This window comes from Lacerta agilis, chromosome 10 (genome assembly GCF_009819535.1).
Source record: "Lacerta agilis isolate rLacAgi1 chromosome 10, rLacAgi1.pri, whole genome shotgun sequence".
Lineage (NCBI taxonomy): Eukaryota > Metazoa > Chordata > Lepidosauria > Squamata > Lacertidae > Lacerta > Lacerta agilis.
Genome location: NC_046321.1, coordinates 42,249,671 through 42,263,734, shown reverse-complemented (window position 1 = coordinate 42,263,734; position 14,064 = coordinate 42,249,671). Strand labels below are relative to the sequence as shown.

Genomic DNA, 14,064 nt, shown 5'->3' with positions numbered 1-14,064 from the left:
TTAGCTGTCATCTGAGAAGTTTAAAGAAAGTCACACAGATATGTCAATATGATACAGCTACTAGCAGCTGAATACAAGTGTTTTGAGGGCAGGGTCCAGCCATTCAGGCAACCAATTTGTAATTCTCAACTCAATTCAGTGAAAAGGAATAATAATAATAATAGATTTCAAATACCATGCAACATCAAAATTGAAGAATGTGTATAAAATGAGAATTGATGAGGAGACTAAATGGGTTATTCTAACACTTCTAAAGGACTGCAAATTAGAAGTGCTGTATAAAACACACACAAATAGCAATGGCTTTCTTTTCCTGTAGGTGTCCCCACCCCACTCCACTTCATTGATTAAGGCTTCTCCAAGAGCCTTGCTTCAAAACCCTATCTGTGGGAGAAAGGATCGCTGGGCATTTAACCATGCATATTATTTCTTGGCTGGGTGAATGAGAACGTGCTTTGGAGCTTTGGCTGTTGGCAGTTCAGAATACTGGCCATTGCTCCTGGGTATATATGTTCTTACCATTACAGTGGTACCTATGGTTATGAACTTAATTTGTTCCGGAGGTCCGTTCTTAAGTTGAAACTGTTCTTATCCTGAGGCGCGCTTTCGCTAATGGGGCCTCCCGCTGTGCGCACACCTCCGGCGCGCCATTTCCGTTCACGTCCTGGGGCAAAGTTCGCAACCAGAAGCAGCTACTTCCAGGTTAGCGGAGCTCGTAACCTGAAGCGTTCGTAACCAGAGGTACCACTGTACTGATTTCTTTAAATGTACTCCAGGTTCATTTATTTTTACGCAAAGAGCAGGACACAAACACACTACAGCAAAACCACACCTGAACAGGCAAGTTCTGATGCCTTCATATAGAAGCTAAATCCCTCCTGCTGTGGGCAGAAAATGACCTATTTTTCTTGGAACAGTATATTCAAGGGATGCTCAAGAAAATGGTGGCAGAATCCCCCCCCCAATAGTTTGTATCACGAGGCCTTCAAAACTATGCAAAAGGCACTTTGGTACTCCTCTTCCTGGATCTGTTTATAGAGCAAAGGGCAGGGATTCCCTCCACTGTCACAGCCAAAAAAGCCATCTGTGTACCTTTCCCCTCATTCCCATCCTTTCCAGGATACAAAAGTGAATGCTCCTTTTCTTTTAACATAAGCAATTAGGTTTGCAGCAGACAAAAATCTTTCTTAATCAAATGACAAATTTGCTTGGAATCCCAAGGCAATAACCTCTGCGGTAGAGATCATTCAATTTAAAAAAATGAGGTGAAGGGGAGAATTACTCACCATCGACAATCATCATCGTTGCATGTACCCGTTAGATCAAAACGGCAGAAACACTGTTTAGGCTCAATCATATTGCTGTAGGATACCGAACTGAGGTAAAGCTTTTCTTTTGTTCGAAAATAGGGACTAAACCTAAGCAAAGTAACAACATGAGATTTTAATATTTCCAGGCCAATAAAATTAGCTCATGGTTAACACACAAACATGTACTAACGGTACTAAAATTGAATCCTATATCACTTCACTTTTCAAAGATAATCATAACCATAAGCAGATATGTAGCACCACCTGCTGTTCATCCCAAAAGGGAATAGAAGCTTGTTTTTCTTTCATCCACAAAAGTCTTTAAGACCAAGTCAGCTGGTAGTTCTTAACTCTTACCACCCACTTTTAAGAAATAACTCTGTATTCTGTATGTATTTTGTAGCTGTCTTTGTTTTTTTGTTTACATATGTATGTGTCCTCTTCATGTAATGCATTTAAATTGCCTACATTTTGGTGTTTGCTGTTCTAAATGAAAGTGCAACAATTACAAATGCAAGAGCGATTTAGCAACATTTGCTACCAAGCTCTAATTTCTCACATCTGCAGAGTTCTTCCTCTTCAAGGATCATGAATGTAGCTATAGTTGTACAGCTCTGTTCTCCAGTGCTACTCCAAAGCTCACCATCCTTTCATATAAAGGAGTTTACAACAGAAATCCCCAACCATACCCAAAGCCACTATGCAACATAGCATCCTTAATCAACTCAGTATTCATACCTGTAAGATTTAAAAACAAGAAGCGGGCTATGATAAGGTCCAAACGGATATGGCTTCCCTTCTGTTTGTTTACTTGGAGCTGTGAAAGGGTCTACATCCACTTTTATTTCCTAGGGGAAAGATGCAATATATAACCATACAGAGACTCAAGCCACAGTAATTCATTTAAAAAATCTTGATATTTTAGAATTAATTAGTACACTGAATTACCTGCCCTTGCAAGTTTTCTTCATTAGAAACCATAAGCATGGTATTTTCTCTCAAGAGATCTTTTAAGCCATCAGCTTTCCCATAAAGTTTTTTCAGTTCATCAATATTCAGACCCAAAAAGAGCTCGGGTTGTTCTAGTGCCTTTTTAGAAAGTTTGCTTGAAGTTTCTTGCTTGGGGGTGTCAACGTGCTTAAGGTTAGGTTTAGTAGAAGAATTTGATTCTCTGAAAGACCTCCTTCGTTCTCTGGTGGAATTGGACAAAATTTCATCATCACAATAATTCTCTTCTGAATCTAATGTCAGTTTGTCTTGTGTCAGATCATGAAGGGAAGGTTGAGGTAGTGCAAATTCAGGTTCCTCTTCTGTAACGGGAAGAATATTTGATCGGTCCTTAGTCTGATGTGCATGGGCCTCCTTCAGCTGCTGAATTTTTAGAGCATATTCATACTGTAGTTGCTGTAATCTTTTTTTCTCCAGTGCTATCAGCTCTGCTGAATGTTTCTTGGGGCTCGATGAAGGAGATTTCTCCAATTTCAACATTTTGTTTGGCTGGCAATAAACACAGTCAAAAATTTTAATACCTCACATTTACAGACAATATAAATAAATAAAAACACACTTCTGACTAGCTTTGTAGTTTAAATTCTTACCAGACAATTCACACATACAAATGGGAAAAACAGAACACACCATAATTTACCAGTGGTATAACTATTAGGGTTTCAATTAATCTATGTCATTTCACGTATATTTCAAAGAAACCACAATTTTGCTCTCCATGGGAAGAGCTCATTCAGTCCTTAGCAAAGGTGGCAAACCCCAGGAGACTAGTGTGGAGAGGGGATGGATAATCCAAAGCCCAGTCTGGAATTTGTTTTGACTCTACGCATGTCAGGTGTTTGGAACATGTGCACTTGGTCTGCAAATAGATACAACCTCCAAACTGGTCTGCTTGCTTCCTGACCACTTCAGGTTCCCAACAAGGGCACAGACTAAGCCAGTTTCTGCATCCTCCATGCAGCTCCAAGCTGGTGGGAGCAGATGGAGTTTGTCTCTGTTCTAATGGGATATTCCGAGCACCTGACAAACTCTTAAGTCAAGCCTCCAGCTCTGCCTCCTATTGTCCATCTGAGCTGGCAGAAAGAAGTGTGTAGCCTTGAATACATAATGACAGCTTTCTCTTTGCACTTACTAGGCAAGCCTTTACCCTGCTGAGCTCAGTACTACCTAGAGAGCAGGGGCATGTTTCACATTGTACAGAATCCCTCACACTGCCTTCCCCAGTTCCAATCTTAGGTCTGAAATGGGCAGAGGGGGGTTGTCTCTGACATCATGCTGCAATGCTGCATTTCAGAGGCTTGGCACAAAGTGAAGTGTTAACAAGCTTTTAGGTACAGTGACGCAAGTTTTAATATTCAACATGATCTCTGAAAGCTATGATTTCCCAGAATGGACCCAACAGTTGAGGCGCATTCCATGGGATTTTTGACTTTTTAATAGTAAGGATAATAAATGAGCATATTTGAAAATCTCACTTTCAAATTCCATGTGGCAAGGATGGGTGCCCTTTGAGAAACAACTCTAAACCCTCCTTAGCAAGCAGAAAAAGTTGAATGCTACTTGGATTGTGGCCAATGTTCATAATACAACAATCCCTTTTGTTTTCTCCAAGAACTGAAAACTGGTATTATAAAGCACAGGTGTGTTTGGAGGTTCACTTCAGCTCTCAGTTAATATTCTTGTTTTCTGGTCTACAATCTGTAACAATGGAAGTCCATTAAATACAATGATCGCTTCTTTAACACTAAGTTTTCAAGGCTATACTTACTCCAAAATGATCATATTCAAGTTTTCGTTTTCCAAGTTCTTTGCTAGCCAGTGCTTTCGCTCGAGCAAGCTCTTCTCCGTATTTTAATGCTAGCGCTTTTTTTGCTGTTACTCGTTGCTGTACTCTGTGGATCTGAAATATTTATGCATTCTTCAGATGTCACATTTGAACCCAAGCACGGATATAAACCAAATAAGCTAACAAATTAGTCTGAAATATGTCTAGTAAAAAGTGACTGTCCTACAACACTACGCTTTAACAACCATATTTTATAGTGCTATAGAAAAAGACAACTTACTTGTTCCTGAAGCTTCTTCAAGAACACTTTATTAGCATTTAGTATCTTCTCTGCTGCTTGCAGCTGCTCATTAAGTTTTGCAATCTTGCTTTCAGCAAGACGAACAGATTCTTTCTTCTTTGCCTCTTGCTGTAATAGATGTTTCAACACAGATTCATCCTTCATCAAGAGAAGTCTAAAGAAAAGAAAATGGAGTTCAAATTTCACCTATACTCATTTCTATATACAAAAGCTGTTGTGAAATTAGAGCCACCATCTAAACTGTTCCAAGTATCTAGGTATTATTTAAGAATACAGTTTATATTAAGGTTATTGTTGGGGGATTTTTAATGCTGTGAAGCTGCAGGGAACATTACACTAGGATGGGAAGGCACTGGCAGAAAAACACAGAGAAGCGGAGAGCTGGCATGGTTGGTGGGGAGATCACCATTCAGTTTCCCAGCAGACAAGCTGCTTGTGAAGCAGTAGCACCATTCAAGATCCAATCCTTCTGCTTAGCAGGAAGTTCCAATCATGCATGGTGCTGCTCCTTCATGAGCAACTTCTCTGCACACACGTTAAGGGGAGGATCGGAGACAAGGGCAGAGCGAGGATGGCTGCTGGGGAGAGGCATCTGGAATGAAAACTAAGGAGCCAGGATCAGTGAGCACAGCACCCAAACAGGCTTCCCCCAACCAGCAAAAGGCAAACAAGTAAGAAGAGGACTAAATGAGCTTCTTTAAAGCTGTTGTTTTGTTTTCACTGAGATTAAGGAAAGTCATTCTCTCATAGTGTTTTGTTTATAGGCAGGTCCAGCTGTTTCAATATCTAAATCAGCTAGTATGTGTAGCATAGAACGGGTACAAAGTTCTCATGTTCAGATAAGGGAATTTTTACGTAACGAGTGGGCAGATAGTGGGACCTGCATGTAGTTAAAAGTGAAGTGTCCCAAACACACAAACAACATATACTAACCATTGCTACGGAGGATTGCCATTAAAATGAGGAGACTTACTTGTGTTTTTTGAGTTTTGCCTCTGCATCTGTAACTTGTTTTGTTACTATTGCTATCCTACCAACCCCATCAACTTCAACGTCAGAGTTTGCTGGTGATGAACTTTTCTTCAAGGGTTCAGATATTATCAGGCGTTGTTTCTCCCTGCTAAAAAATTCAAGACACATCATTTTCAAAACTTTAGTTTTCAGACAAAAATCTGAAACTTATTTTTCAAGAAAGTAAAATCAGATTTGTTATCACTAACCACTTTGAATTAGAACAGCTCAAGATAATTTATAAATAAAACCAAGGCTATAAATAAACAAAACAGAATAATTAAAAAATATGGTTGAGTACATCAGGCCACTGATTTTTAAATCAGTCAGTTTTTTTGCTAACAACTCAAGTGCTTTTCTTGATTTTCACTGTGTGAAGCCCAAATACCTGGCAATCTCTTCTTTTAGGAGTCTGTATTCAATCTTTTTATCTTCTGGTAAGGCCTCTGGGGTTCTTACAGGATTGTTTTCTTTTTCAGATTTTAAAGGTGCTTTGGGTTTTGATGCCTATAACAGAAGAATCCAACACTGTTATATATTATATACGAACCGAAATAAAAAACTGAAATTATTGAAGAAAGGGAAATTAGATTTACCACAAAGGTCCTTTCTATCTAGAGAACAGGATTAACTCTACTGATTCAGAAAGCGGGGTCAACCAACTATGTCTCTTTTAAAAGGAGAGTTCCTTTCCAGTTTTGGAAAGAAAAAAACCTTGAGTAAGAACAAACTAAGTGTAAGACTTGAGGAAAGAATGAGACATCCACAATGGAACTGGAATAGCCGGGGAAATATAAAAAATAAGTAGCAAAAAGGCACTTTCAACAGGATATTAGGAGTCCAAGTTATAGCTTATTTTAATGGGATACCCTAACAAATTGCCCCCACAGCCACCCAAAAGTCAAATCCTTCTCTAGTGCTGGCAAGATCTTACATGCTCTCCTACCTAGCTATGAAGATTCCTTCTGTAAAGTTATGTCCAACTTCTCTTTTTCATTTAATGGTAGAAGACCAGGTAGAACAAGGATACTCTGAAGCAGAACCACATTCTGCAATGGATTCCAGAGTAAACAGACTATTATGGGCAATTCCCTGGAAAACCTGCTGTGGCACACACCTACTGAAAGAGGCACACTGCTGCCACACTGCTGGAGCCCAAAGTAAATACACATTGACTACCTCATATCCCCAAGAAAAAATGAGGGCCAGGACAAGAAAGCAGTGCAGTGCTGCCGATTCCTGTGCTCATCTAACAGTCTTCACCAGCAAGAGTGTGAAACAGGACCTCCTTCACTGAATGAGAACATGAGAAAGGACACCTGGAGCTCTGACAAGTGATCTGCTTATTGTATGGCTACCCAAAGGGATCAGTGCGAACAAGTACTAAGCTCCTGCTTTCACATCAGGAGCAGGGAGGAAAATGTACTTAAAGATAAAAGGCTGGCAATGACTTTCACTCCTTGTCAGAAGGCAGGCCCAAGGACTGGGATGAACTCTTCTCTGAAAGGAATAAATTTTCTCCTGACTTCTGAACCAATTAAGTCTACTCATACCTTCCAACATTTCTCCAATAAAAATAGGGGTGTCCCATTCCATAATGATAATTTTACTATTTATATCCCACACATCTTACTGGGTTGTCCCAGCCACTCTGGGCTGCTTCCAACATATATAAAAACATAATAAAACATTTTTTTAAAAAAAACCCTCCCTATATACAAGATTGCCTTCAGATGGCTCGGGGGTCAGATAACACCATACCATCCAGCATTTCTCCATGAAATAGGGGCGTCCTAAGGAAAAGCAGAAAATAGGGACACTTGGAGGGTCTGTCCTTCCTGTTCTCCTACCTATAGACAAGGAAGTCTCATTTAAACAGCTGGCCATTGCAGTATACAGCAAATGGAGATAAAGATTTTAAAAACTAGGTTTCATGTGCTCTTTTCAAAGAATGTCATTTCCACATCCATTTTATTTACCTCTACAGTCCTTCGAGCTTCTTTGATCATAGATTCTAGGCCACCAAACACACTAGCAGCTGAGATGGGTTGTTCTGCATCTGATTCACTGTCATCTGAATCATTCAGTGTAACCACGACTGACTTGTGCTTTGGAAGCTAAAGAAATAAAAGGTTAAATAATTTTTGAGTGAGCAATACTCTTAAGAATAGTGGCCTTGCTCTTCTTTGAAAGAAACAGTACACAGGAACCAACCTAACCCACCTCCAATGCTACTGTTCCCAGCTGCTGAATCAGCACAAACCAACTACCTAGGATTTTGCATGTTAGTTTCTTGCCCTACTTTGGCAATGTTAACCTCAAGCATGATGCGCCTTCCTATATGAAGCCAAGTAAAAAATATTTCATTACCGTAATCACTGTTCGTGGGAGTCTTGGTACTCTAATAATCTTCGTGTTCTTTACACGAGGTTGAGAAACAGTGTTAATACTGACGGCTGAAAGATTACTTCTTGGCACGGCATGGGAGTTATTGGGGAAAGGTGGTGAAGGTGGACCACTATTACTTGAGTTCTCCTATAAATAAATAAATAATCAGAAAATCCACTGTGAAAGGCTTTTAAACATTTAAATACACAGATATTGCAAAAAAGTAACACAAATATAGCCTGCTCAACCTGTTAGAAGCTGCCATTTTAGAAGGCATAGATTTTTTAATGACAATAGAAGCCACTGAGCATGGAAATGGCCACCATTGGCGTTAAGTAAAGTAATCTTCACTCAGATTTCAGCCATGTGAAATGTCATAATCCTACTAATTATCCAGCTGAAATAGCTAGGACAATACCAAACAAGTGGGAGGCAACTTCTTCAGTTTACAGTAAATTTAACCCTAACCAAGAGAGCTTTATAAGGGACGTGGGTGGCGCTGTGGGTTAAACCGCGACTGGACCTAATGGTCAGGGATCCCTTTACCTTAAGAGAGCTTTAAACTCCTTTTAAGGTTAAAGAACAGATTACACTGGTTAAAGAACTGCATGCCACCTTCAAGTTGTCCAGTCACACTTGTTTTTCCAAACTAACACAAGAAACGTTTCTGGTGTAATGCACATCATAATACACCAGGGCTGACATCTAGTGGCTATATTCAGAAGTGATAAATACCTCTGGTTTGAAAGCTCGTTTGTTTGCTAGAGATTTAAGTAGCTCTTCTCGTAGCAACATTTCTTCCTCTTCCTCCTCATCTGCAAATGGCGGTTTGGGTGGCTGTTCAGGTTCTTCAGGTGGAAGTGGAGGAAGGGGTGGAAGTGGCTCAAGAGAAGCACTTGAAATGCCTTCCACATACAACTGGCTACCTGGTGGCAAAGCCTTAAAATGTCGGAGAGGAAAAGGGAAATAGCTTAATTACTACTTGACCTTCCCAAATAGTGCACCAAGCACATCTGGCTCATGCTACACTTCAATACAGAACATCAGCAACTCCAAAAGCCAAGATACTGCAGTTGAAAAATCAACATTTTCCAAGACAGAAACTAACAGAGAATGACTTGCTTATTCAAAACTATTAATCACCAGTACTGGATTGCACTAAGCAGTTGGTCTTACTCCCAGGTAAGTAATTATAAGATCCATTTTAGTTCCTTAAATAACATTTAAGAGCCACAAATCTACAAAACGCTCAACAGTTTAGTAGTTAACTAGCTATATACTGACTGGGGAGCTATCCCCTCAGGATTTTTTATTTATAGTTCCAGTAGAAGAAATAGGTAGCACAGCATATAGAAGCTCAGTGAGTATTAGTACTGACATTAATCAGTAATAAGAGTGGGACTAGAAATAATTTTGATCCAGGCCAAGTCCCATTTCAATAGACACCAGAAGAAATAACTTGCAAGACAGCCTGAAGGGATGCACACAGAAGATCAGCTCATCATAATTTAAAGATAGGCTGGCCTAACAATATTTCTGGTTTCAAATGTTTCTACTTCAAAACGTCCATCTTGAAAAATCACTTACTGAAGTCTGTGCTGCAAGAGGCAGTGTTATTTGTGGAATGGTAGGAGAAAAGTATCCAGCAGGGCATTCAAAATACGGATGCTGCACTGGAGATGATGCTACAAAAGGATTATGGAAAGCAAAAAATAAAAGGTTACAATAGGCAAGATTTTATTTATATAACCTACGCAAATGTAACTTTAGATACAGTTGTATGTTGGAGTCGAACGGAATCCGTTCCAGAAGTCCATTCAACTGTCAAAACCAAAGTGTGGCTTCTGATTGGCTGCAGGAAACTCCTGCAGCCAATCGGAAGCAGCAGAAGCCCCGTTAGATGTTCGGCTTCCAAAAATGGTTCACAAACCAGAACAGTCACTTCTGGGTTTGTGGTGTTCAGGAGCCAAAACATTCCGAGAACTAAGCTATTCAAAAACCAAGGTATGACTGTACTTCAATTCATGAAAATCATCAAGATCCAAACAATAGAGTAAGCAGTAATTTCTCTCATTGCATACTGCTCCTGCTCTTATGCTGGGTCAGCTATTGAATTTTTTATTTTTCATGTAGCAGCCATAACATTAGGTAAATAAGTAAATCAAAACAGTAGTACACAAGCTTTAATTATGGCTTCATTAGGAAATTAGCAAAAATAAAATGTTGTAATCCACACATTAGGTAAGTTAACACTTACCAGGAGAGTTGGTTTCACTTTCTGTGTCCATGGCAACTTCATCGTAATTATCATATTGATAGATTCCTCCTGCACTCTCAGTAGATTGCTTATCTAATGATCGTCTCAAGTCTTTATCTGAAGACTACACAAAAAAAGTTTTGTTAGGCTCAGATATATTTTATTTCCTTTCTTAAACACATGCAATGTTGCCAATTTTGCCTCAAATAGCTGCCCACATGCAGGAAGAAAAGCTACGGGGAAAATAGCAGTGGCAAAATACTGACCCCTATTTGCTGGATCTTCTCTCGTAACAAATGTGGTTTCAGTATGGGACAGCAAGCAGCAGAATAGTTTGTTTTTACAAAACACTGCATTTTTCAAAGCTATCGTCATACTGTAATTATTTTTAAGTGTGTGGGAAGGCAAATCTCTCAACCATTTCCAACCTGTAAAAAAGTGAATAATCATGATCCCCTAGGTCATGACAACAGAATGGTACAGTTGGCGTCAGCATATGGCATGGCCTATCACAAGGCTAATGTCAGCCTCTTTTTTAAAAATTACTGAGTGCTGATTGAAGCAGCTACAGCTGCTGCTACTGTAATTATCCTTGTCTCCAATGACCCCGGGTTCCTTCCCTTCCCTGGGGTGTACATCAGGTGTGAGGCCCAACTGGAAGCATTGCAAGAAAAAGAGAGTGAGCCACGGACAGAGAAATGCCTTTACAATCCTAGGCAGGTGGAAATAGGCCAGGAAGCCCTGAGTAGTAGAGTGCAGTGCTTCTCTTCTGTTGCTGGCTGGCCACTGCTGCTTCCCTAATCCAGGTGACTAACTATGGTATTCTGGGTAGGGAGAGAAGTTGTCAAGGTGGTCAGCCAGTAGTGGCAGGGGAAGCACTGCTATCTGTGTTCCTCTAGGGTCCCCAATCCCTCAAAATTAAATTCTCTTTCCAAACACTCAATGAAGCACCAGGAAATAAAGAAAATTAAAAGAACAGGCCCCAGAGAAGGCATTCCTTTTCTACTGGTGCCCACAACAACATAGGTGACGGTTCCTCATCCTCAATCTAGTGTTGCCAAGGGAGTGGGGTCCATAGCTGTCAACTTTTCCCTTTTCTTGCGAAGAATCCTATTCGGAATAAGGGAATTTCCCTTAAAAAAAGGAAAAAGCTGACAGCTATGGTGGGGTGTACAGAGGGCATCTGGCAGAGAGCTCTTTCAAACCTGGAGCTGACCCTGCGAAAACCTAGTTGTAGGACTTGAACTCCACCATCAGCCATGAATACGTATTATGGACTCAAAATGAACTTAAAACTACTTCAGATTCTCCTCTGGGGAAGAATGTGCTACAGTTAGAAATATAGTTGGGAGGGACTCAGTAATTTCTGCAATTTCTCACTGTTACAACACCTTGCACATCCAGTCGCTGCTTTTATTCCCCAATGAAAACACAAGTGGAAATAATCCCTTGTGCTTCCAGGATGCCATTTTACACAAGAGGTTGTGGCATTGCTCACAACAGAAAATTCTCAAATCATGGATATTTACACCACCATTCCTAATCAACTTAAAAACATGACCAACAAAATGAGTTTAATATTTACAGTGCCCCAGCAGTGTTGCCACTAATCTTTAAGGCCTCACTACTTAGTGAGAATTTTATGCCTAATTTGGTCTTCCTACTCATCTGTATCAATTTCCATTTGTAATTCCTTTGAAAACCATCAGGTTGAGAAAAAACACCCAATGTTAAAGACTTTCAGTTTTTTAATGTGTATAATATACTTGAATTTAAAAGTTCTGATTTTCCAGAATGCTCAGCATTTTTTGCTTACCTAGCACTACCAAAGGTTTTACAACCCTTATTTCATAAAGCCCAGCTGAAAACAGGCTGAAAGACAGCAGGTTGTCCAGGACCAATATGTCCATATCCAAGGAGACTTCAGCTAAGACCCTCAGGTCCTAATCTAATCTAATCCTATCAGATCATGGGTTACCAAGATGAGCAAACCCCACCCCACTCCCAACAGCAACATTAATTACACACAAGTACTTCCACTCTGTGTTAAAGCCATAATCCATGTCTGTCAATTTACCTTGCTTCTTGATCTTGCCTTGCTTCCAACCAGTTTCATAAACCTATTATACTGTTCTTCTTGATTTGAAAGATCACGGATTTTTCTTATTTCCTCTTCCCTTTTCCTTCTCTCTTCCTCCTCCTCTTGTTTCCGTTGTTCCTCTTCCTTCTGACGCCTTTCTTGTTCCTTCTGTTGTTGCAGTTTTTTCCACACTTTTGTTTGCTGTTTCCTCAGTGCTTGTTTAGCTTTAAATAAGAGTATTGATTAATTACACTTATTTTTCCAAAGACACAGAACAAATCTATGGAGAAAGTAAGCTGTCAAATATTAAACATTACAGATCTCAACTTGGAAAGCCACTGCTCACCAATTTAACCATTTACCTGCAGTGCTGGTTTTTTTGGCCGAATGTGATTTTGTGCTGGTTTTGATCTTTTGTGGTACATTTTTTGCCTTTGTAAGTTTTTCCTTGCTTTCTTTCATCACTTGTTGCTCTTTCTGTTGCCACTTTTTACTGGCAGACTGCAAAGCTAGTAGTCTTAGCTGCAACTCTGACACTTCCTCCTCTTCATCAAGCAATTTCTTTTGTGAAATGAAAAGCACAAACACACTTCAGGTCTTTATTCATCATTAAACTGTTATTTTTAAAAAGGTTTTGACTAAAAAATTCACTCTATGCAAAATACTAGTTACAGTACCCACAGAAGGATGGTTTTCAAACCTTACATACAGAATCCTAAAACACATTTTACTCAGGCGTCAGCCACATTTAACATTGTAGGACTTGCTTTGAAACAACAATACATAGGATTGCACTGTAAGTATACATTAGGCTAGAGCTAAATTTTAAGTGACTTTTTTGCGGCTGGAAAAAACAAGTGGCTTCACTTACCTTCTCTACTGCAGCATCTGATGGACTAAGATTTTGTTCTCCTTGCTCTTTTTCATCTGCTGCTTAAAAATATAAATAATATATTTTATCAAGCACAATGACAAAGTAAATGCAATTAAGCATGTAAAGGAACAGTCATATTACATATAAATTTCTAACATGTATATTAAGCAGAATATGCTGCAAAATCTATATGCCTGGTTCTTTTAATCTTGCCATGGTCCCAATTTATACTTGCCCTGTGTGCAAAAGCAAGCACACATTCCCCTAAGTTCTTGTCTTCTCTTATTTTATTATTACATCACACAAGAGTTGTACTTCATACTGGGGGAAACTCATGCTCCCTGGTCACTGTAATACTTCCACTAATTCTGTGAAGGTCTGAAGGTCTAGAAGCATCAGCATCACAATGAGAGAAACTCAAGCAGAGTCCCAGGCACCCCCAAACTCAATATCAAGATCAGCTCAAGACCTCACGTCATAGAGCAAAACTATAGATTCCAAACTATCTACTCTTACAGTCAGGTCCAGGCTTGGTTTGTCCACACTAGTATTGTAAAGAATGCCTGCTATGCCCTCAAATGAAACATGCAGCATTTCCAACAGCAAAAAGGTAGAAAAATAGACAAACATCTCAAACAAAACAGGAGGTGCCAGAGGATACTACTCTATTTTCCTCCAGTACTAAACAGCAGTCTAGATTAAATCTGTTCCAAGTTCCCAGGGAAACAATGGTCCAGGAATGGAAAGATAAAACAGAAGTGCATGCCAAAGTTATCAAACAAATGAGGGCATGGAATTCCCCCTACACATTATTTCTACAATGTATTTTTATTTTATTTTTTAAAATATTTTTATTAAGGATTTTATTGTTTTACAAAGGTATATACAATGTCTCTGTCATATTTTTTCATGTAACATTTTTACACATCAGTTTCGTTTGTTGAGACATTAGGGAGAAAAGGGGGGAGAGGTGGGCGGGATGGAGAGATGGGTGGGGTTGGGCGGTGATGTTTCTACTTTACTTAATATATGTAGGGTTTGGTGTCAGC

General features: G+C 39.5%; 1 protein-coding gene across 4 annotated transcripts in view; it reads right to left on the bottom strand.

Moving 5' to 3' along the window:
* The window catches only part of ZFC3H1 (zinc finger C3H1-type containing), a 34,069-nt gene that overhangs the window by 14,861 nt on the left and 5,144 nt on the right, over positions 1 to 14,064 (bottom strand). For 3 of the 4 annotated variants that reach the window (XR_004427475.1, XR_004427476.1, XM_033163054.1), the window contains exons 3-17: positions 13,013 to 13,074; positions 12,504 to 12,702; positions 12,139 to 12,365; positions 10,062 to 10,185; positions 9,392 to 9,489; positions 8,540 to 8,743; positions 7,787 to 7,951; positions 7,396 to 7,533; positions 5,805 to 5,923; positions 5,379 to 5,525; positions 4,385 to 4,559; positions 4,087 to 4,218; positions 2,259 to 2,807; positions 2,049 to 2,158; positions 1,287 to 1,418 (exon numbers count right to left, since the gene is read on the bottom strand). Coding sequence is in view for 2 of the 4 variants with exons in the window: in XM_033163054.1 (XP_033018945.1) it covers positions 1,287 to 1,418; positions 2,049 to 2,158; positions 2,259 to 2,807; positions 4,087 to 4,218; positions 4,385 to 4,559; positions 5,379 to 5,525; positions 5,805 to 5,923; positions 7,396 to 7,533; positions 7,787 to 7,951; positions 8,540 to 8,743; positions 9,392 to 9,489; positions 10,062 to 10,185; positions 12,139 to 12,365; positions 12,504 to 12,702; positions 13,013 to 13,074 (2,581 nt within the window). In the remaining 2 variants the exon portion in view is untranslated. The remainder of the gene's footprint in view (positions 1 to 1,286; positions 1,419 to 2,048; positions 2,159 to 2,258; positions 2,808 to 4,086; positions 4,219 to 4,384; positions 4,560 to 5,378; positions 5,526 to 5,804; positions 5,924 to 7,395; positions 7,534 to 7,786; positions 7,952 to 8,539; positions 8,744 to 9,391; positions 9,490 to 10,061; positions 10,186 to 12,138; positions 12,366 to 12,503; positions 12,703 to 13,012; positions 13,075 to 14,064) is intronic. The other variant, XM_033163055.1, reaches the window with a different exon arrangement.